The following is a 21,603-nucleotide window of genomic DNA, read 5'->3' on the forward strand; positions in this document are numbered from 1 at the left end:
TTACGAAGATTGTTTTTTGACTGCTTATATAGCTTAATCAATGTATTCTTCTGATCTTTACACACTTTTCATTTTCATAGATATAACATACCTAGTTAATTTGCATTCCGAATATTTATATTCAATCAAATCGAACAACGCACATGAAAAATTAATGTAACTTATTGTTGCGCAGCAAAATTATTGATAACTGTTGTCACGTTACTGCCGGCCATCTTGTTTTATATTTGAATGCTTATTTTTCATTGGTTGAAACAACAGAATTCGTTACCAAGGGCTCGGAAATCAATCAAAGCAATTGTTCCGACAATTTTACATATATTTATGCATGGCCGAATAAAAGTGTGTTATGGCCGTGCGTGGTTTTTTGTGTATAAATAACCTGAAGACGCCTCAGCTGTCACGGCGTATGGTCGTGCGTCAGCAAGGATTCTGAGGATGTAAACTCTGATAATAAAGCATTTCTATGGTTAGAGGTGTTTAATTCCGTCAAGAGACGGTGGTCCTTCGAGAAGAAAAGACGGCCATCTCCAAAGGGGAGAGGTCGCAACAGCAATTTTTATTTTTAGTATTATAATTAAATATATTTCCTTTGTTTATGTGTATATATACACCGTTCATACAAAGCCCTCAAAACTAAATTTTCATGGTTGATCAAAAAAATGTTCTCGCACATAAGTTTATGAGCACTTCGTAGGTTACACGTCTTGCATATTTAGCTGATATGTTTGAGAATGTAAACGCATTAAACAAAGAATTGCAAGAAAAAAACATGAATATAATTTTAGGCAGAGAAAAGATTTCAGCGTTTGAATTAAAGCTGTCACAGTATGATCACATACTGTCAGTTAGATTGTAGATCCCTTTAAATGTGAAATTGCTGATTTACCAGAATAGCCTTAAGGATTGGCAGAGGCACTTCTTGAACTTCGATCTAACAATGAAACACATATTTAATTTGGTAACAAGCCAGATCTATCATACATCAATATCACACCACACCAATATATACTACCCCATTTTTTATCGCTTCTCCTTAGTCTTATTATATTCAAATTCATCACTATATTAAATACTTGTCAAATATTATTTAATAATATTTGTGGATCGTGTGTCTTAACACAGGAATTTGTAGTTTATCAAAAATTGCTTTTAAATAATAGTATTTTTCTTATTGATTTATTAGATATGTTCGATTTTATTATACAGAGCGCGTGTCACTTTAACAACTTATCAGCGGTTCGCATTATATACGATATCCAAAAGTGGTTCGACTGTAGTACAGGATGATCCAATTCGAGTTCCCTATGTTGGTAGCATTCTAAATCAGACAGCGGTCAATAATCACGTGCGTTCAAAGTATCACATGAAGTTTTAAATTACACATTTTCGAAGCAGATCGCTTAACCACTTCAATTGTTTAGTTGTTGTATAGAAATAACAATTCTGAACAAACTGTGTATCGAAATTTACAAAAAGATTATGGTCAATTTCATCGTCCTTTTTAGTGAACAATTCACAATGCAGTGAATTTTTTTTGGAAGCGTTGGAGATAGGGTGTATCATCATCCAATGAAAGTGTGACCGAAGACCTGGAATTGTCGATTCGTCGGCGTTCGGAGCTTTTGGGGTTTTCTTATGGCTCTCTTTGACGCATTTTGCATCTGCACTTGCATCTACACCCGTATATAATTCAGATAACACAATAACTGACGCCTAGATACCATAGATAGTAAATAATTTACGCAGATTGTATGTTAGAGCAACAGGAAGTTACTGCTGACTTTTCAAAGACAATCTTCTTCTCTGATGAGCCACATTTTCTCCTCTCTGTGTATGTTAATAAGCAAAATTGCCGCATATGAGGCAAGGACTTTATGTGATTCACGAGATGAAAAAATTTACTGTTTGGTGCGCATTGTGGTCAGGCGGCGTCATTAAAAAGTTTCCAAGTCACATTATTTCACGTTTTGGTAATATCATTTGGCTGAGAAGATCATGCAGTTTTACGCCGTTGGATTTTTTTATGGAGTTACGCTAAGAGTTGTGTTTACGCCGACAAGTTGTAACTGAGATACTGCCAGAAATATACGAAAGAGTCATCGAAAATTACATCGAAAGGATCAGCCGCTGCAAAGGGTCCAGAAGCGGCCATTTAATACTCGATTAATAAAAATAATCTAAAAAATATCCTTAAATTTATGTTTAATTTTAAAAGTTTGGAAACTGGATCACCCTAGGCGATTTAGAGAATTTTTTTAGAGATCCTAACAATCGAAAGTACAGATCTTATCTGTATTTAAATCCTACCGCCTTTCTTTTAAAAGCGTTGGGGTACAAATCACCGTATTCTCGATATTGCGGGTATTCAATGGAGTCATTTTTAAGGTGTGTGTCTATAATCAATGCTTTTAAGCTATGAGCTGTAAAATTTCTTATAGAGTTGAAATTGCTTCCTCTGCTCTTAACCGCCCCGATCAGAATGTCAGCGCTCGAGAACGCTTATCTAACACGAATATATTTAATTACATTTAGTGCGCATTTTTTAAAATGTGTTTTAATATATCTATATATGCGCGCATATGTGGCATATGTAGTATTTTTCTTTTATGTTTTTTCAGTTATTTTTTGTTGAATTGTAAAAGTGAGTAAAATACATAAACTTTATGATTAAAATATTTTATTAGCTGTTTTAAAAGTTTCAATACATTTTTAATATCAATGGTTAATAGTTATTGTAGATTAGTTTAGTCGAATTTCATATTAATCGTAGCTAATTATCGCATTCGCAAACAGGAGCTGGAGACTCAGTCAGCGCAAGGTGGTGGTGGTGGTGGGTTACATCCACAGGATGGCGGCGGTGGTGATGGATTACATCCACAGGATAGCGGTTGAGGCGATGGTGGAGCACAAGTTGGTGGTGGAGGAGGTGGGGCGCATGTTGGTGGTGGTGCAGGTGGAGCACATGTTGGTTTTGGAGGTGGTGGAGGTTCTGCACATGCTGGTGGGGGTGGTGGTGCGCATGTTGGTGGAGCACAAGTTGGTGGTGGAGCACATGTTGGTTTTGGAGGTGGTGGGGGTGGTGGTGCGCATGTTGGCGGCGGTGGTGTTGTTGCACATGGTGGTGGTGGCGGTGTTGCACATGGTGGTGGGGGTGGTGGTGCGCATGCTGGCGGCGGTGGTGTTGCACATGGTGGTGGAGGTGGTGGTGCGCATGTTGATGGTGGTTCCGGTAGAGCACAAGTTGGTGGTGGAGCACATGTTGGTTTTGGAGGTGGAGGTGGTGTTGCACATGGTGATGGGGGTGGTGGTGCGCATGTAGGCGGCGGTGGTGTTGCACATGGTGGTGGTGGCGGTGTTGCACATGGTGGTGGGGGTGGTGGTGCGCATGTTGGCGGCGGTGGTGTTGCACATGGTGGTGGAGGTGGTGGTACGCATGTTGATGGTGGTTCCGGTAGAGCACAAGTTGGTGGTGGAGCACATGTTGGTTTTGGAGGTGGTGGTGGTGTTGCACATGGTGGTGGGAGTGGTGGTGCGCATGTTGGCGGCGGTGGTGTAGCACATGGTGGTGGAGGTGGTGGTGCGCATGTTGTTGGTGGTGCTGGTGGAGCACATGTTGGTTTTGGAGGTGGTGGCGGTGTTACACATGGTGGTGGAGGTGGTGGTGCGCATGTTGGCAGAGGCGATGAAGCGCAAATTGGTGGTGGTACTGCATTACAGCCACAGGGTAGTTTCTCCCTCTGGCATTGCTGGATACAAGCCGAAAGGTTACCCTAAAACAATTTAAAAATTAGTTTTCATTTTACACGACTGAAAAAAGTATATTAACTTATATAAAAATCTCACCTGAATTGCTATAAAGACCAAGAGTCCGCAAAGAGCTGCTTTGACTGCCATCTTCGTCGAAGGTGTGAATACAACTCGATGACTTCTTGAATATTCGCTCGCCTTTTATACCCACATTTATCACAAAATGACACATCTGTGCGTGAAAATATTCGTTTGATGAATTCATCAAAACGTGCGCATAAGCACATTTTGGAAAATATCATTGCTGTGTGTGTTAGATTGTTTTTATATCAATTTTGTAATGGCACGTAGTGTATGATTCATATTCTAATTCTACACTTTTTTGTTTTTTTTTCTATCCTGAAAATGTTTAAGCAATTTTTAAACCCAATTTTTAGATTACATTCCTTTCAGTAGCACTTGTTAGTCATGTTTTTTGTGATGAAAAGAAAGTTGTTGGCAATTAGGGCTTGTCCGTTGTACCTACATTCGAAGCTAGGTAATTCATTTTACATGTAATTATAAGACTTTAAAGCCATGTAATATGTACTTTACTTTATTAAAGAGCAATTTCATATTTGCGTAATTTATCACATAAATATTAGAGCGATCGTGTTTAGATTGGAAAAGTAGCTTGCTTTATTTAAAAGAGTGTAACTATTGAATTTCTAGTGGTTTCCTCAATAATCAGGATCTTGATCCAGTCGACCATACAGGCAAATAATTTTATTACTGATGAGATAATTGCAGATATAAAATTATGCTTTAACGAAGATCCAATGAATGCTTGTATGTTTCACATATTATTACCATAAAAATACTGAGGATGATTTTATATTTTCATTATCCAAATTATGGAAAAATACAATTAATTTGTAACTAGATTCAATCGAAATTCGAATTTTGGATAACGTTTTATGTCTGAAGTTGAAATGTGGAGAAAAAATGTAGTCGAGAAAATAATATGTTATTAAGATTACAATTAGATTAATAGATATTTATGTGGCAGAGACTTATATCTTTACTACGAGTCTCATTTAATTTTCCAATCAATGTTGTTTTCGCAGAAAGAAGTATTTTTGCGTTACGACGTTTGAAAACCTGGCTATGAAATTTAATAAGCGAAAAAAGATTATTGGGTCTGGCTTTAAGACACTTTCATTGGGAAAAAAATGTATCACCTAGATCTTGAAAAAATCTTGACTCTATTTGCAACGTCAAAATAACGATAATTAGAATTTAATTTGTAATTTGAAATAAAATTATTTTTTGATAAATAACAATTCATATTCATAATAATATTCCCTTTTTGCAAAAAAAAAATTCTAATTATTTCTTCTCTGGATACTCTACTCTAATCTTATTATTACGTAATTATAAAATAATGTGTATAAAAATATATTATACAATATTTAATATAATTGTTGTGTTCATCAACTGAAACACTTCCTATTTACAATTGGAAGGATTAACGTATATTATAAATTATTTTTATAAAAGAGTCAGTTCGACTTGCGATAAAAGCGTTTTAAACATAGAAAACATGGGTTTATTTGTTTAAAATGGAACACCGTGGGAAACCACTTAACGAATTAAGGTACGCACCATGGGATTAAATACCTTATCCGCTAACGAAAATTTATTTCAAAGAAATTCGACAAACTTTCTTAATCTACCATGGAGGGGCCATGAATAAAAATACTGGGACTCTGGAAACTAGAAATGCTTTCTATTCGGATGGTTCGTCTGAGAACTTCCACTTATACATTTCGTCTGAGAACTTTCCCTTTGACATTTCATCTGCCACATTCTTGAACATCCACATCCGATTCAACTTCGGCCCCCAGCAAAGATCGCAGAAACCGTCGTAATTCTCTTTTCATTCACTGCTCCAGCTCGACTTACTTCGGAGGACAATCCATCTCAACTGTTACGTAACAAGCAATTTATCTTTGTCTTAATGAAATAAAGACACCAATAAAAATATGTTGTGATTTTGTCTGTATATAATTAAATTGAAAAAAAATAGAGACATGATAAAATTGTGCATTCTTCTAATTTATTAACACTTTTTTGAAAGAGGTTCCACACCGGAATAGTTTTCTCTTTAAAAGAAAATGCATTATTTTTTATGTATCATATTTACTATTATTTATATGGTAATATTAATTTTAAATCAAATATTTTTCATGTATTATGTTTAATTTGGCAAATTTAAATTGCAACCCCCCCCCCTTGACAATTTTATGAATCAGGTAGTACTCTGGCGAAAATAGGCTTGAGTTCATTAATATAATTAATTGGCTTATGTATTTTTTATTTTATTACTATTAGTCTTATTTTATTTTTATATTTTTTCCTTGTAACTAAAATATATTTACTAACTAACAACTTGTACTTTAATTAAGGTGACCAGACGTCCTTCTTTGAGGAGGATAATCCTCCGTAAAATTTTTGTTTTATTTTGTCCTCCTTGAACAAAAAAATCCAAAAAAACTATATTTTTGAGCTCTCGTACCAATTTCTACTCCTCAAATAATTTTAGCTTTTGAACAAAATTTTCGTGATGACCTTTTTTTAGGTGAAATAGAAGTTTGTCCTTCTTTGTCTTTGAACCATTTTTTTTCGAATTGACCTTTTTATTTTTAGAGTCCGACTTTGATTTTTTCAAAATCTGGTCACTTTCTGGTCATCTGGTACTTTTTTTTGCTGTAATAAACATTTATGAAATAACCCTGACTTTTTATTTACTACAACATAATTATTTCATGTTTTATTATTTATCCAGATTTCATTTCGTAAAAACATTTGTTATCTATAATATTTAGTCCTGTATTCCTAAAAGAGAAATTAAAAAGGAACGGGAATTCCATGTAAATTTGGAAATTGCGTCAAAGCGTCATCTGACTCATTAAAACGTGCCTTTGAACTATTTTGATAAGCACGTTCAATAAAATCTTATACTATTTACGATTTTTGGATAAGTCACGTTCTTTGGCATATAAAAGAGCTAACCGATCCACAAAGTGCATCACTTGACTTCGTATCAAGCAGGACTCAAGATGGGCGTTGAAAAGCGAACCAGTCTTAAGCTCTCGCTGCTAATATTGATTCACGTAAGTAGTGTACGAATAAAATATAAAGCATTTACTATTTAAAGTTATACAATATAATATAATTATTTCAGGTGCTTGCTATCTGTGTTGAATCTAAAAGTTTGGCTTCTGAATCATCCTTAAATCTGCTCCGATGCAGACCCGAGGCAAAATCATCTATCCTTAAACTCCCATCTAGAAAAAATAACCATGAAAACTCATTAGCCTTGCACATACATCAACAAGAACCGACTCCAAGCAAATGTAACTACGTGAGACCACCTACGGCAGAACCTGCACCATTGGATCGCAAATCATCTGAAATTTTATCGGAATTGCTATCTTCTTTTCCGTTTCCGCCATTCATACCACCGAAGATAACTCCACCGTCGCACCATCCTCATCATTCATCCACATATTCAGCAGACTTTCCAAGGGTGTATGTTGACTCGAAGCAATCACACCTAGCACCATTGGACCACCATGAAATGACGCCGAAGAGCTCCGAAGGTTGCGGATGCGATTCAAAAGCTTCACATGTAGATCATCACACTGAACCAGTTCATTCGGCGGAGTTGCCACCTACTCCATCGCCAGTTAATATTTGTGGATGTGGTCAACATCATACACCATCAGTGACACATGACCATGCGAAGTCTTCCCCAACTTCATGCACACCTGCATCTGAACCTCAATGTGGATGTGGTCAACATTACGTAACCCATCCAGCCGAACAAGACTCCAGTTCACATAAGCACGCTGAAGCATCTTCAACTTGCGAGCAGCAGACTGTTCCAACATTATGCGCCTGTGGTCAACATTATATTGAAACACCGTCACCAGTAACTACAGTGCCTCCTTCACCATCCGAAAGTCACCAAGATCACCACTCAACGACTCATAATTCTGTACCTGAATTTGACACACATGCTCATGAAAGTCCGTCGTGTGGATGTGACCAGAAAACTACTCCAGCTCCCTCTTCTATCCCAATTTGTGGATGTGATCAGCATCAAGTAGATACACCGTCTCCAGAATCTTCACCTTCACCATGTGGATGTAACCAAGATTCAACAACCCATCAAAAGCCCGAATCTGGAACAAATGGCCAAGATCATCACGACGCTCATTCGGTACCAGCTAATATGTCACCAAAGCCTGTAATGTGTGAGTGTGGTCAACACACAATCGATGCACCAGCTCCTAAAATACACGAAGAACCTCATCATCAAGAAGACAACCATGGAAAATCAGAGAATAATTGTCACGATGCTCCTGACTCACACACAGAACACTGGTTGAAAAATTTCATAAATGAGTATTTGCATAAAATACATACGAAAAAGAATTGTAATAATTAAATTTGCACTTTTGTAAAAATATTTTATACAGAACTTGGTTTGTATTTGTAATATGAATTTACATTGAATCTGTACTGATATATTTTACAATAAATCTATAAAATAATAATTAAAGCATGCTTTTCCTTTACAACGAATACCCAAACTCATCATTAAAAATTTATGCAAGAGCTTAGGCATTGGGTACAACTCAAACTCAGGACAGTTTGACCGTTACATGACGTCAAGTAAAATGAAAATTATTAAAAAAAATGATGATTTAATTTCTAAACAATTGTCATTAAAATTAATATGTTGATACATACATTGTTCATACTATAAGACGAGGAAAATGTTTTAATCAGCGTCGGCGTTACGCACAGGCAGTATAGGCGCCCGCCTGTGGAGGCCATATTTGGCGCGCCTAAAAAAATTAACTTAATTAACAACAGGGATTAAATTAAATTGAAGTATTTTTTAAAACGTTTTACTATTACTATACATGTTACTGGTTTATAGCCATTTTTATGTTTAAAAATTGTTATTAGCTAAAAAATAAGAATTTAAAATAAAACATTGGTAGTTATAATTCAAGGAAAAAAACTAAAAAACCTTTTCCCATTTAGAACTTGAATAATAAAAAAACATTAATACATGCGCTTTACAAACAAACTCTCGAGAGTCATATTAACACTAGGGATTTCAATACCGGTAATAACGGCATGGGAGCAAAAATTGCCCTTCGGCATTACTGGTATTACAAAATAAAATACCGGTAAAACTGAAAATATTGATTAAAAACCATGACGTATACATACATATTTTGCCACATCAGAATTAAAAATAAGCCACTCTTAGATATTTTGGTTATCAATTATTCCAGGTATGCAATCACATATTTATAATCATTGTAAAATGTCGTCTATTAGATAACATTAAAGAAACTACACATTTATATGCTGTCCGTTGGCTGATATATATAGCGTTCCCACTGCGACTTTCAATCCTCATACATACTAAGGAAAATTACACTTTAACGTTTAAAACGTACCTGGTTTATTTGCAATTCTTAAAATCTTACGAATATGTGCATTAAATCAGAAACAATGATAAATTTTAAGTATTATAAAAGGAAAAACTCACTTTTCGGCCTCGGAGCCCGTCGCCGGGAATTCAAAATTTAAGATTTCATTACGAATTGTTTTATGATTGTTTATCTAATTTAATCAATATATTATTATTATCACATTATGTATATATTTCATTTTCATGGTTATAACACACCTAGTTAATTTGCAATCCGATTATTTATATTCAGTTAAATGACGAATTAATGAAAATTATTGTCGCGTAGCAAAATTAAATAATAATTATTTAAACTGTTGTCGCGGTATTGTCGGCCATCTTGTTTTATATTTGAATGCTTATTTTTAATTGGTCGAAACAACAGAACGCATTACCGGTGTCTCGGATAGCAACGAAGCAAATTCAATTTTTATTTTTATTTATTATTATAATTAAATATATTTCATTTGTTTACGTGTATTATTATACACCGTTCATACAAAGTGATACGATTTACAAAGTAGAGAATTGAACGGAAAATGTTTCATTTTAAGTTATGCGCGTCCGGAAGCGACGGCTTAGAACAATTATATATAAAACTGTACGCCGCTCGAAGGGACTAACATCTTGTAAAACCCTTTTATATATATTTACGAGCGGCTTTGACTAATGTTGGACGGGTTTATTTCGACCAATTAGGATGTGTACCAATTCTCCCTCTCATTGTGTATGGCTCTGTTATCTGGCGCGTGCATATTTGTACAAAGTAGAACCATAGATTAAAAAAGTCTATCATCTGGTGTGTGTGGATATTTTATAACAGTAACATGATATTTTTTATAGTCTGTGATAATTTATATTTCTGGGTTATCTCGCTTTTGTGATATTATTAAGGGCCTTTCTAAATGACGATTTTTAATGCGACTTATTTAATAACACTAGTTAATTTGATACCGCACCATTGTTTCACTGGGTCAGGTAAAACATTATATAACATAAAACAACAGCTATCTCTATTGTTCTTCGTTCATATGATCCAAAATAAGGTAAAACGAAATAACATGCATCTTAGTTATTCAAATTATACATTGTATTCCAAATTTTGCGCATACACCAATGTTATTTAAATTTACAACACAACAAAAATCCTAAAACGATTTTTACACAAAAATGCGTATTTAGCCATCATGACGACATACGGAATATGACTAATTATTTTATGAAATAATAACAACTCGATTGTATACCTATTTGATTTGTGATATGATATTTATTTATATACAACGTATACATCTTTGTTTCTATTCAATGAAAAATTGAATTAGTAATACTTGTGTTTTGATTCTGTGTTGTTATTATTTTGTAAAATTCATATATTATATTATACATACAAAAAACTCCACTTCTTCCATTTTCACACAATCGTAATTAAATAATAAGCACGTTTTATTGTTCAGTCGTAATTTGCCACATTGCATTTAGTGTATTTTGGCCGGAATCATGATGCATACGAGGTCTTCCCCTTTCGGATTCTGCAACTCCCATTTAACATCGACTTGTACTTTGGGATAAGCTTTCAAAACGGCCAGATTGGCGACGTAGCTGAAGTTGTCGTTCTCTTTCAAAGGACACGTGAGTCCTGTGCCTTGACATGCGTTCGGATTTGGTAAAGGAAAAGGAACAGGCATTCCCATCATAATGCCATGGACGACAGTATTAACTTTCTGAACTGGCGCTTCTAAAAATGTAAAACAAAGTGAGAAAGTTAGATTAAATAGTCACAAAGTAGATGATTATTATACAGTATAAATAATAATTACTTGTGGTAAAGTCAATGGCGATGGAAACGTTGGTGTTTCTCTTCAATACACACTCAGTGCCCGAATCGTCGCATGATGATATTTTCACGTTGCTTATTGTGGCAAGTTTTGACCCTGAAAATAAACAGTTTATTTATTATTTTTGCACTATGGCTTTAGTTGGTTATAATGCGGAGTAAACGAGTGAACCCTAAGTGAAGTTAATTGGAATTAACTGCTGTTGTGATAATAAGTTTTGTGATAAAACACACTTTAAATGCGTGTTAATATTTTTTATTGTTTTCGACATCTTATTGATAAATTTATATATATATATATATGTATGTATGTATGTTTTATTAAAAATTTAAATTATACTAGTAGTTCTCGAATTCCAGGAAATAATCAAATGTATTTTTAAAAATATAATTTTATAGCTAATACGTATAAGTAGTAAAAATTAATTGAGAGTTTCTTAAATATAATTTATTTATTTATTATGTATCATATAATATTACATTAAAAAAATACGTTATTTATTTATTTTTAGTATTATTATATTAATCTAATAATAAATATGCATTACTGGTGTAAAAATAAAGTTGAAATCAGGGACGTCAGTTAGGGGGGGGGCATTTGCACCTATTATTATTTGAATTAATGAAATTGAAATATTAATAAAACGACCACAGTTTCCCCCCCCCCCTTTTTTTTTAATAAATACATATACAATCCATTATTCTTCTAACATAAAAATAGTAGGGACGTCAGAGGAGGGGAAGGGCAGATGGGAGCATTTGCCATTCCTTGAATTTAAGCCCAAAAATATATGTCATAAAATATATTAAATATCAAAAAAGAACGAGCACAGAATAGCAAACATTTGCCCCCCCCCCTCCCTGGAAAAAGACAAAATTCTTTAGTTATCCCTCAAAGAAAATGTAATAAAAACAGTCTCGAATATATTCCAAAAATATTTTTAAAAATATGATATTTCAGTGAAATCATATCGGAATACATTTTACTGGTAGATCTATATTTTTACCAGTGAAAATATAATTTATCTGGCATGTGATAGTAAAATTACAGTCGATCCCCTATAGCGTAGAGATTGGGACTTCGTTATAAGAATACTACGTTATAGGGGACTTTGCAGCCATTCAAAATTTGAGGTTAGGTTCTTTCAACTGTATTTTGTGAATTTAACGAAATCAGCGAATCAAACTATTTTACCATTTTTATGTATTAGTGGACCTTGTATTTAGTTTGTAAACAAAAGCACGCACGCAGCGAGTGTTCTCGATTTTGCGAGTGAGCAAACGCAATTATTTATTTTCATGCGTATATAAATGTTACAGTGAATGTGTATTTTCGGTATATTTTCACTAGTGAAGTACAAATATATTTTCACCAGTAGATATATATTTCTATATGCTGCTTTAAAATGTCTATGAAACGCAATTTCACTGTTGCGGAACGTACATTTCCTGTTCAAACCCAAACATAACGAACTAACCTAAATATATTATCGTATAAAACTAAATTAAAATTTTATTTAGGCATATATTCGTAGTCATCTAACATATATGTCTTGCGTTTGGAGATTTACAAGTAAATTTAAATTAACATTACTTCAGGTTATTCAAAGTAGATAATGAAGAAGTCGAAATGAGAATTCTCATTTCTCTAGAAATAACGAACATCGCAAAAAAAGAAGTCTATATTCGAAGCTTAAGCTTATTTTAGGATGATTAAAAATAAGCTGGTAAAATATATTTGATCTGATTTTTTGTGTCATTATTTCATAATTTTTGGAAATTCACAAAATGAAAATGTTAAGAGTATTTTTTTTATCTTATTCGTATTTTTTTCATGTATTGCTTTTTGCCTATCATGACGCATTGGGGGTAACCTGTTTACTGTACTTTAAATTTAATTTAAATAAATAAACTAAATAAATATGTTACAGTACAATTTTTAAGTAGCACGGATAAAAAAAACATAATTTAGGATACCATAACATAAGTGTGATTATTGAATTATATAATTTGATATTATTACCATAAAAAATATTTAAAAATGCGAAATATATATATCATTACAATAATAGCATTAAATTGCTTTGCGAATAATATGAATTTATAAAAAATATGTATTATTGTCTATTTAGTTATAACTAAGATTTTTTTATTATTGCTTATTATTTTAATAATTCTTTGAATATTAATTGTCTTCAACGTATGATATAAAACTGGAATTAAAAGTGACATTGTAAAGTCGGTCAAGCGAAACATTAGCCATTAAACGCATTTATACGGAATAAACACCGACTATGACACATTCAAGCATAAAGAAGTGCAATAAACTAGCAACACTCCAATAACCGAATATTATTTGTCATTAGGAATATTATGTTATCATTTAATTGGAGGGGGTGGGAGAAAGTAATATTTCAAGATGAATTTTCTTTTCTGGCAACATTGTCCATAAGTGGCGGTCGATACAATTGCTTAATGGATACGTGATTTATGTTGCAGGAAATGGGATGAATGGAGCAATGACCACACATTGCCAGAATCAGACAATGGTCGGTGCGAAGGACATATTGTTGGCAATTGGTTCCCACCGTAAACATACCAACGTGTGTCGTGTTACAATTCGATATTTAACATGGTTTTTCGCATTAAATCAAATCATATAGAGATACTATTCATATTTCATACAATGGCATGAAATATTGAATCTGCTATTCATTCTCATATTTTGGTAAAATCTTTTATAAAGGCGAACAAATAGGGGCTTGAAAATAATAAGAGGATATAAACATATTTAATTTTTGAGCAATATTTCTTTACCTGGGTTTGACTAAATTAAGTAAATTGAGTTTTTATTTACCAGCGTAACTTCCTCTGTTCCAAAATCATAAGTTAACTATCCTGATATTTTTTTATATCCTGAATTAACACATTACTTGCTTATTGAATTAGCAAAACCAAACTTATTAATGTTTGTACAATATATAGATTTAATTTTACAGACAATTTAAATAATACAATTATTAATACTCGTGAATTTTTGAGATATTTTACTCATAAACTGTGAAAAAGTGTAGATACAATACTCAGTTTTTTTTTGTATTTTTGATTTTGAACTCCTATTTTTTAAAGAAAATTCTTAAACTTAATTAACCGTATAGCAGTTAATATACTAATATTTTTTTAAGTGAATGTCCAACATCTTACTCATAAATTTCCATTTAAAAAATAAAGGTTAAAATTTATATAATAAATAATAAAATTAATTAATGAAAAATACACTAAATAAATAATAATAGACAATTTTTTTACTATAAATTTTTAAATGATGTTGCTTCATTTTTATGTCAAATTAACTTTAATAGTATTTTCAACATATTTTTTAATCGTTTAATTTAATGCCGATAATTCTTGTTTACCGTTATTTTATCAGGAACATTATCGTTTCCTCATTGTTAAATATTTATTCATCCAAAACAACAACAAACGTTTATTATTGGAGCGCAGTTTAAGAAATGCTTCTCTTCGGGCTCTTGATAACAAATTAAACTTATTAAATAGTTATTTTTTTCAATTCTACTTTAGAAATTTAACCTTCATTACTATTGCAATTAATCTTTTACTTAACTTAGAGTAATTTATCACAGCTCTTTAAGACCTGATTTAAAGGATCGAATATCCAAGTTAGAATGGATTTCTCTGGCTTTGAATAAAAGTTGTTTTCTTCTTAAGAGGAACGTATTCCAGTTTTAACTTTATTTAAGAATTTTCATCTTTAACTTCGTTTTATTTAAAAAACTAGACTAAGAAAATATAATACGTGTATGAAAAACTAGACACTGAATTTTACTTGTTATATATTATATTTCGAAGATTGTAAGAATATAAATTTTTGTTATTGTTTTCGATTTTAATAACTGACTGCAATAATTTTTAAAGATATCAGCGCGATAGACTATGGTATGAGTCGGTAACTAATACATGAAAGACCTGGGTTCGAATCCCATATACACCATAGTGATTTTAAATTTGAATTGTGTCCGGGAAAGCTCAGCATCTTGCTAGTCAAAGACCATCTGACACGCAGCTGGTCCTTCACTCGATTACCGACAGATAAGATTTATTTTGAACATCAGCAACATCATTCAAAACTTGTAGAGATAATTTAAATTATTTATTATCTCTCCTCAGCGTTGTTAGACAACCGGAAGAATATTGCTGTATTTATGTTTTTTTTTTGTGAATTTTTAATAAAATCAAAAAGAAATATATTTTGTAATTTTTTCTTAAATTAATTTTATATTTCATACTTTAACCTAAAATGGAAAATCACTCACAAGATTTTAAGCAGTTAAAATAAATATACAATAACGTTAGTGTTAAAAAGTGTAGTAGTCAATCTAAAAGTAAAATCAGATATCAATCTACAATGGCGAAATTTATATTCAGACCGAAATTAAGAAATTGTAGCTCGTTTGGTTGCTGAAGATAAAATGTCTATTAAGAATCATAAAGAGAACACTCATAAAAAAATCATTTCTGATACAGTTTATAAATTGGCAAAAAATCCATTGGATGTTATGTATAAGATTATACAGTGTTATAGTAATAAAATGTAAAAATGCGTCATTTTATAACCATATTAAAAATACTGATGTATCGAGTATTCAAAAACCTTTATTTATGCATATATTAATTTTAAGTATTTTATGCTTTACTTTAAAAAAATTAAATATTATTATTTATATTTCAAATAAAATCAAAAAATTTCTCCAAAAAAGGCTGAAAAAGCTAAGTAGATATAGTATATAAAAATGTGTTTTTTTCAATTTATGTTTTTGCCCTAAATTTTTTTTAACATAATTGCGTTTTTTTATATTTTTTACTAGTCCCCATTTTGAGTCCAGATTGCGTAACAGGTAAAGTTTGATAGAAATCTGATTAAAACTACGGCATTTATCGTGTCACAAAAATCATTTTTTATTTTGATTTCTAATATTAAAGATTTTTGACCACCTTATTTTTACAAAGCTAAGCAGTTTTTAAATTGCCGCCATTTTGAAATAGAATGGCAAATCAGTCTGGCTAACAAACATAGATAAAATATATTCATTGTCAAATAAAAAAAATATATATATAATAAAATCAAATAATACTACAATTGTAATAATGACCACAAGATTTAAAATTTTTTTTTTCCATTTCCACTGTTAATGTTTTTTATAAAATTTATTTTAATGTCATCAAAAAGCATTTTTTATTTTAATTTATAATATGACGACCTTACATTTTTCTCTATAATTATTTAACGTAGTTATTTTTTAATTGCCGCTATTATGAAACAGAATGGTGAATCAGTCTGGCTTAGATAAAATATGTATATTTATATAATAATCTAAAAAAAGTATTTTTTATCAATTTCCATTATAAAACAGGTTTGTCTGTATTATATTTCCTACAGAATTTATTTTAATGGCCGCCATCAAAATGTTGGCCATTAAAATAAATAAAAAAAAACAAGATGGCGGATCAGGTTAGTTACCAAAACAAATTTAAATTAGGGCAGTAAATCGTGATCACAAAAACTGCTGTACTATCCCATATATATATATATAACATTTTGTTTTAGGGCGGTTTTGGTTTTATTATAAATATAGTCAAAAATTTCGCCCGGAACAGACTACAAGAGTTTTTTAATTTCAATTATAAGTTGTTTTTGTTGTAAGATTTTTTAAACCTAGTTACGTTTTTTTTGCTAGTCACCATTTTGAAACAAGTAATTTCGTTATAAATAACCATAGGGAAAAAGTAAAGAAATTAAAAATTTTCGGTACATAATTTTGAATTACAATAAAAATTTTGTTAAAAAAATTATTTGTAAATGGGAAATTATATATTGGAAATAATAGTTTTTGAGGACTCAATTTCATTAGCTATCTGATACTCCATTTTGTAACAAATTATTCATAAAAAAATGTAGTTCTACCAAATTAAAAAATATCTTTTTTAATTGCGTTCAAGGCTCGCTGAAAAAATATTGTATATCACTAGTAATTTAATTTCTGAATAGTGCATACATTTCTAATGTAAACCATAAGTTAGCTCTATAATACACTATGAAGGGCATTTGAACACGCAAGACTACAAAAAATTACAATAATTTTATAGTACGCAGTAAAACTCAAATTAAATATATGTAAATGATTCATTGCATATGTCACTTCAATAGTACGGTTTCCGAGAGTTAACAGCCATTTGCAATATTAGCTCCATTTAATTAAAATATCGTTTGGCCATAACGCCGCGAATATAAAGCATACTCGCTAAATATCCATTATCAAACATTGACCTGTTTGTTTATTATCTATCGTAAATATATAAACAATGACAACAATTTTTTATTGTTGCATATTGAAGAGGGGGAGAGCTTATAGAAATAAATATTTACCGCAATCTGTCCACACGTGGGCTACTGCGCAGCCGAAGGACAGGAACACTAGGAAGAGATTCATGGAAGACCTCATGGCTGCTGGCGTGCGTCTGAGCTGACGAAAGATCCGAACGTGAATGTTGACCGAACGGAAGTCGGCAATAGAGTGTAGCGTGGCTGGTCTCTACCGCGGCATATATACGCTGCGGCTGCGGACTTTATTAATATTAATTCGTCTGAGACAGGATATCAGAAATCAACGGGGTGAGTCAGGAGAATGGCCTGACAAAGACGTCGCGCGTCGGCGTCGGACAAAAGGCGATACGCACAATGCCGATTGGAATATTATCGGTCTTTGGCTAATCTTCAGTGACGTCGAATCCCCCCGGAAGGGAATTAAAAATTCGTTTTATTATATCGGTAACCATGGACCGGCGTACATAACCTAATATATTTTTAAACGCGGAAGAGTTGAAATTTTATCAATAAATAGAGATTTTAATTTATAATTTATAATAAACTACGAAAATTTATGGTAAATATGATGATTTAAATAACAAAAGAACTCACAACGTTCATCTTTAATTTTCACTTTTTCACCAACAAAAGACAAATATTTTTTTTTGTAAATAAATATTATTGAAAATTATTTATCTACCGGTAAAAAAGTATTCCGATATGATTTCACTGAAATGACATATTTTAAGAATTATTTTCCGGATAGATTTAAGAATTTTTTAGATTTTCTTTGAGAAATAACACGAAAATTGTTGGTTTAAAATCAGGAATGACATTTCATTTTTTTTCAGGGGGAGGGGGAAAAATTTGACAGGCAATGGTCGTTTTTTTAATAGCGATAAATTTTCCTAGACTCATACAGATCTTATATAATATAGTTTAAACATAAACTTAAACATGAGTCATATATACAGTGGCGTAGCTATGGGGGGCGGAGGGGGCCGGTGTGGTTCTTAACCCTGAATGCACTAAAATATATATAAATCCACGAATAACAAGAGCTTAATATTAACCAATTTTTTATTTTAAGAAATACTGATTTTATGACCCTGAAAAAAATGTATGGGGGGGGGGGAAATTTTAAGGATCGCCCTGGGCGGCACATACCTTAGCTACGCCACTGCATATATATTTTAAATAAAGAAAACTGACGGAAATACGATTATTATTTTAAAAGTAAAGATATAATAAAATTCTCGGTTGATAATGCTGCATTTTTCCCTAGGATCCGCGTGATATCGAGTAGCAGCAATGCTGTTATGAATAAGCAGAATTATGTGAATTTCAAGCAAGAAGTTCATTGCTAAAAATGGAAGGCTATATCATATCACTAATAAACTTATTCAACAATATCAAGAAGTATCCAAAACTATTTTTTTTATGTAGTAACCAAAATATTGTACTATTTAAAACTCAAAAAAAAGTTGGCGAAACTATAGAACCAAAAAAATGGATGTATTAAGATGATGTTGTAAAGGTTTTAAAGATACTATAAAAAATAAACATTTGCTCTCTGAATAGCCATTATATAATGTATATTAACATATATTCTAAAATATATTATACTGGATATTGTTTGTCATTTAAATTGGTACGTTTGGGAAGCTATTGTGATGTTCTAAGAACTTTTTATTAAAACGTTTTGTACGCATTTCCACAGAACAATTTTTCACTTGACGGTAATGAATCGATGTCCATTGATGATAATTGATATTCTTACGTTGATATTTTTTAAGAATGGTAAAATATCAATTAAAATACATAAACGTAACACTATCTTACAAATTCACATAAACTTAGTCAACCGTTTGGTATTTAGACTATTTGTGTGCGATATAATCGATAATTTTATATCATTATAATTACATATTTATTTATACCGTCTGCTAATTTATATAACCTATTTAGTTTTATATAATACCTTGAATTAATATCTTGGAAAAAACCATTCCTTGTATAACTAATTATATCTATTGTATAAATATACAATAAGTATATTTAGTAGTCCTAAGCGTGTCATTAATTAAATGGATATAAAATTCTTCTTCATAAATGAATAACGTGCTTCTTTATTTAGTACGAATTTAACAATTTCAATCAATATTTTATTGTTTAATTAATTCCTGTCATACATAAATTATACATTGCATGGACATTAATGGTATAATAATCGAATCTATATACATAATTTTTGCACATATTATATTACTCATACTAGAGAATTTTTCTTGTGTTTGCTCACATTAGTGCCATAAAATGACATTTTTGTATTGTAACAACAAAATGACCATTACGCGAACAATACTCCAACAAATGACAAGTTAATGAGACACAATTAAGGCTATTATAGTTTGTTCGCTTTTTATTCTCTCGCAATGAGTGGATTATAAATGTGTTCGATTTCCGCATATTAAACGAGCATTTTTTATGGGTGTTTGAATTTTTAGAAAATTATTATTCAGCCGAAATTATAATATAAAGTATGAGTTATTTATATATTTCAATAGTCAATGATTGCCATATTTTAGAAATGTTCATGTTTTTAAGGATACTTAAAGATAGAATATCTTGTTACAAACTTCATGAAATCAAATATGAAACGTGCCAATTTGCATTATTAGATCCCTTAACGTCGATGTTAAAAATATATATGATATATCTGAATTACTGTATTCAAGGTCGTGCAAATGTTTTATTATAATAAAAAAATATTAAAGTATACTTATTAATTTCTCAGAAATCTACAACGAATACAAAATATCCAACCGGTAATCGCAATATTGTTTTGCTTAGATGTACAGTGGTTATTATTTTTTATTGTCTGCTATTAATTTCAGATTTGCAATGATGTTGCTTATTACATTCTGTGATTACATATTAATTATAACTAATATTTTAGTAGTCATTTATGTATCTAAGAACATTATTTAATAATTAGTGCTATTTTATACTAGCAACTATATATGTTTATATTAAAGATAAAAATGTAATAATTGAAAGTAAAACACGACATAATATTGTAGTAATTGCGATACTTGATTAGTGTGATAAGAAAAATACTATACTAGTCGATTCAGACTTTACTCTCATTGGATTGAGTAGGTGGAAATACTTTTATGAAAGCAATATACACAATTATTGTATTAAATAAAATTTAAGTTATTATCTTCACTTTCTCTATTGTCGATACATATGTATATTGAAGATTGCTCAAGTAGATCTTGATTTTAATATCGATACTATACATAACTTTTTTCTAAAAATATCTGCCTTGCTGTTTCAAAAGAGCAGCTATTAAAAAAATTAAAAAAATTGTAACTGAAAAATTGTAAAAAGTTTTGAAATAGAAATTTAAATAATTTATTTTATACATTTTATGGTCATTTATTTGGGTTTTTGATGTCACGATAACTGCCGAAGTTTTAATCATGTCGTCATGAAACTTAGTCTAAAAATAAATTCTGTAAATATCATGCCTAACTATGTTTGTCAACCTAATCAGTTATCTTGTTTCAAAATTAATAAAATATTGTGAATATCTTAGTTAAGTTCGTTAGCCAGTCTGATCCGCCATATTTTTTAAAATGGTGACTATTAAAAACAAAAAAATTTAAAGAAAAAAGTAAAGAGATAAAAAACGTTAAAAAATAGAAATTAAGTTATTATAAAAATAAATTATTTTTTTACATTTTTTGTAACATATTAGGTAGCCTCGAATTGAATGCAGTTTGTTTTAATTAAGCAAAAAACACATTTGAAGGTTTATTTTTATTTTAATGATGCAAAATATTTTTTTTTTGTTTTAAAGATTTAACATTTCCAACTTCTTGGTCAATTTTTTAATTCCATTAGACTTATATGTTGGAGGCTTTGATTCAAAATATTCTAATAGCCTCCTTTTCACATCGTCTATACTTATATTTTACGTCTAGTTAATGTTGCGTCAGAAAGAGCACGGTCTGGAGAATAAGATGGATGAGATATGTGATTATCGAAAGTCAATTTCGCAATATAAGAACGCGCATTGTAGTG

At 31.2% G+C, this 21,603-nt stretch overlaps 2 protein-coding genes across 2 annotated transcripts in view; one reads left to right on the plus strand and one right to left on the minus strand.

Moving 5' to 3' along the window:
* The window catches only part of LOC148238118 (sortilin-related receptor-like), a 309,166-nt gene that overhangs the window by 51,561 nt on the left and 236,002 nt on the right, over nt 1-21,603 (plus strand). The gene's annotated exons all lie outside the window — the stretch shown is intronic.
* Npc2a (Niemann-Pick type C-2a) lies at nt 10,358-17,723 on the minus strand. The gene is made up of 3 exons (XM_088205965.1): nt 17,572-17,723; nt 11,110-11,223; nt 10,358-11,027 (listed from the first exon to the last, which is right to left on the minus strand). Exons 1-3 carry the CDS (start codon nt 17,645-17,647, stop codon nt 10,768-10,770), a joined length of 450 nt encoding a protein of 149 aa, XP_088062091.1. The 5' UTR covers nt 17,648-17,723; the 3' UTR covers nt 10,358-10,767.

Source organism: Plectrocnemia conspersa, unplaced genomic scaffold (genome assembly GCF_051122295.1).
Source record: "Plectrocnemia conspersa isolate PC_06_02 unplaced genomic scaffold, ASM5112229v1 ptg000002l, whole genome shotgun sequence".
In the NCBI taxonomy this organism is placed as follows: Eukaryota; Metazoa; Arthropoda; class Insecta; order Trichoptera; family Polycentropodidae; genus Plectrocnemia; species Plectrocnemia conspersa.

Coding starts and splice junctions, on each gene's coding strand:
- Npc2a (XM_088205965.1), bottom strand. CDS start 17,647: ATGAGGTCTTCCATGAATCTCTTCCTAGTGTTCCTGTCCTTCGGCTGC. Junction 11,224..17,571: donor CCACGTGTGGACAGATTGCG/GTAAATATTTAT, acceptor GTTTATTTTCAG/GGTCAAAACTTGCCACAATA. Junction 11,028..11,109: donor CGCCATTGACTTTACCACAA/GTAATTATTATT, acceptor TTACATTTTTAG/AAGCGCCAGTTCAGAAAGTT.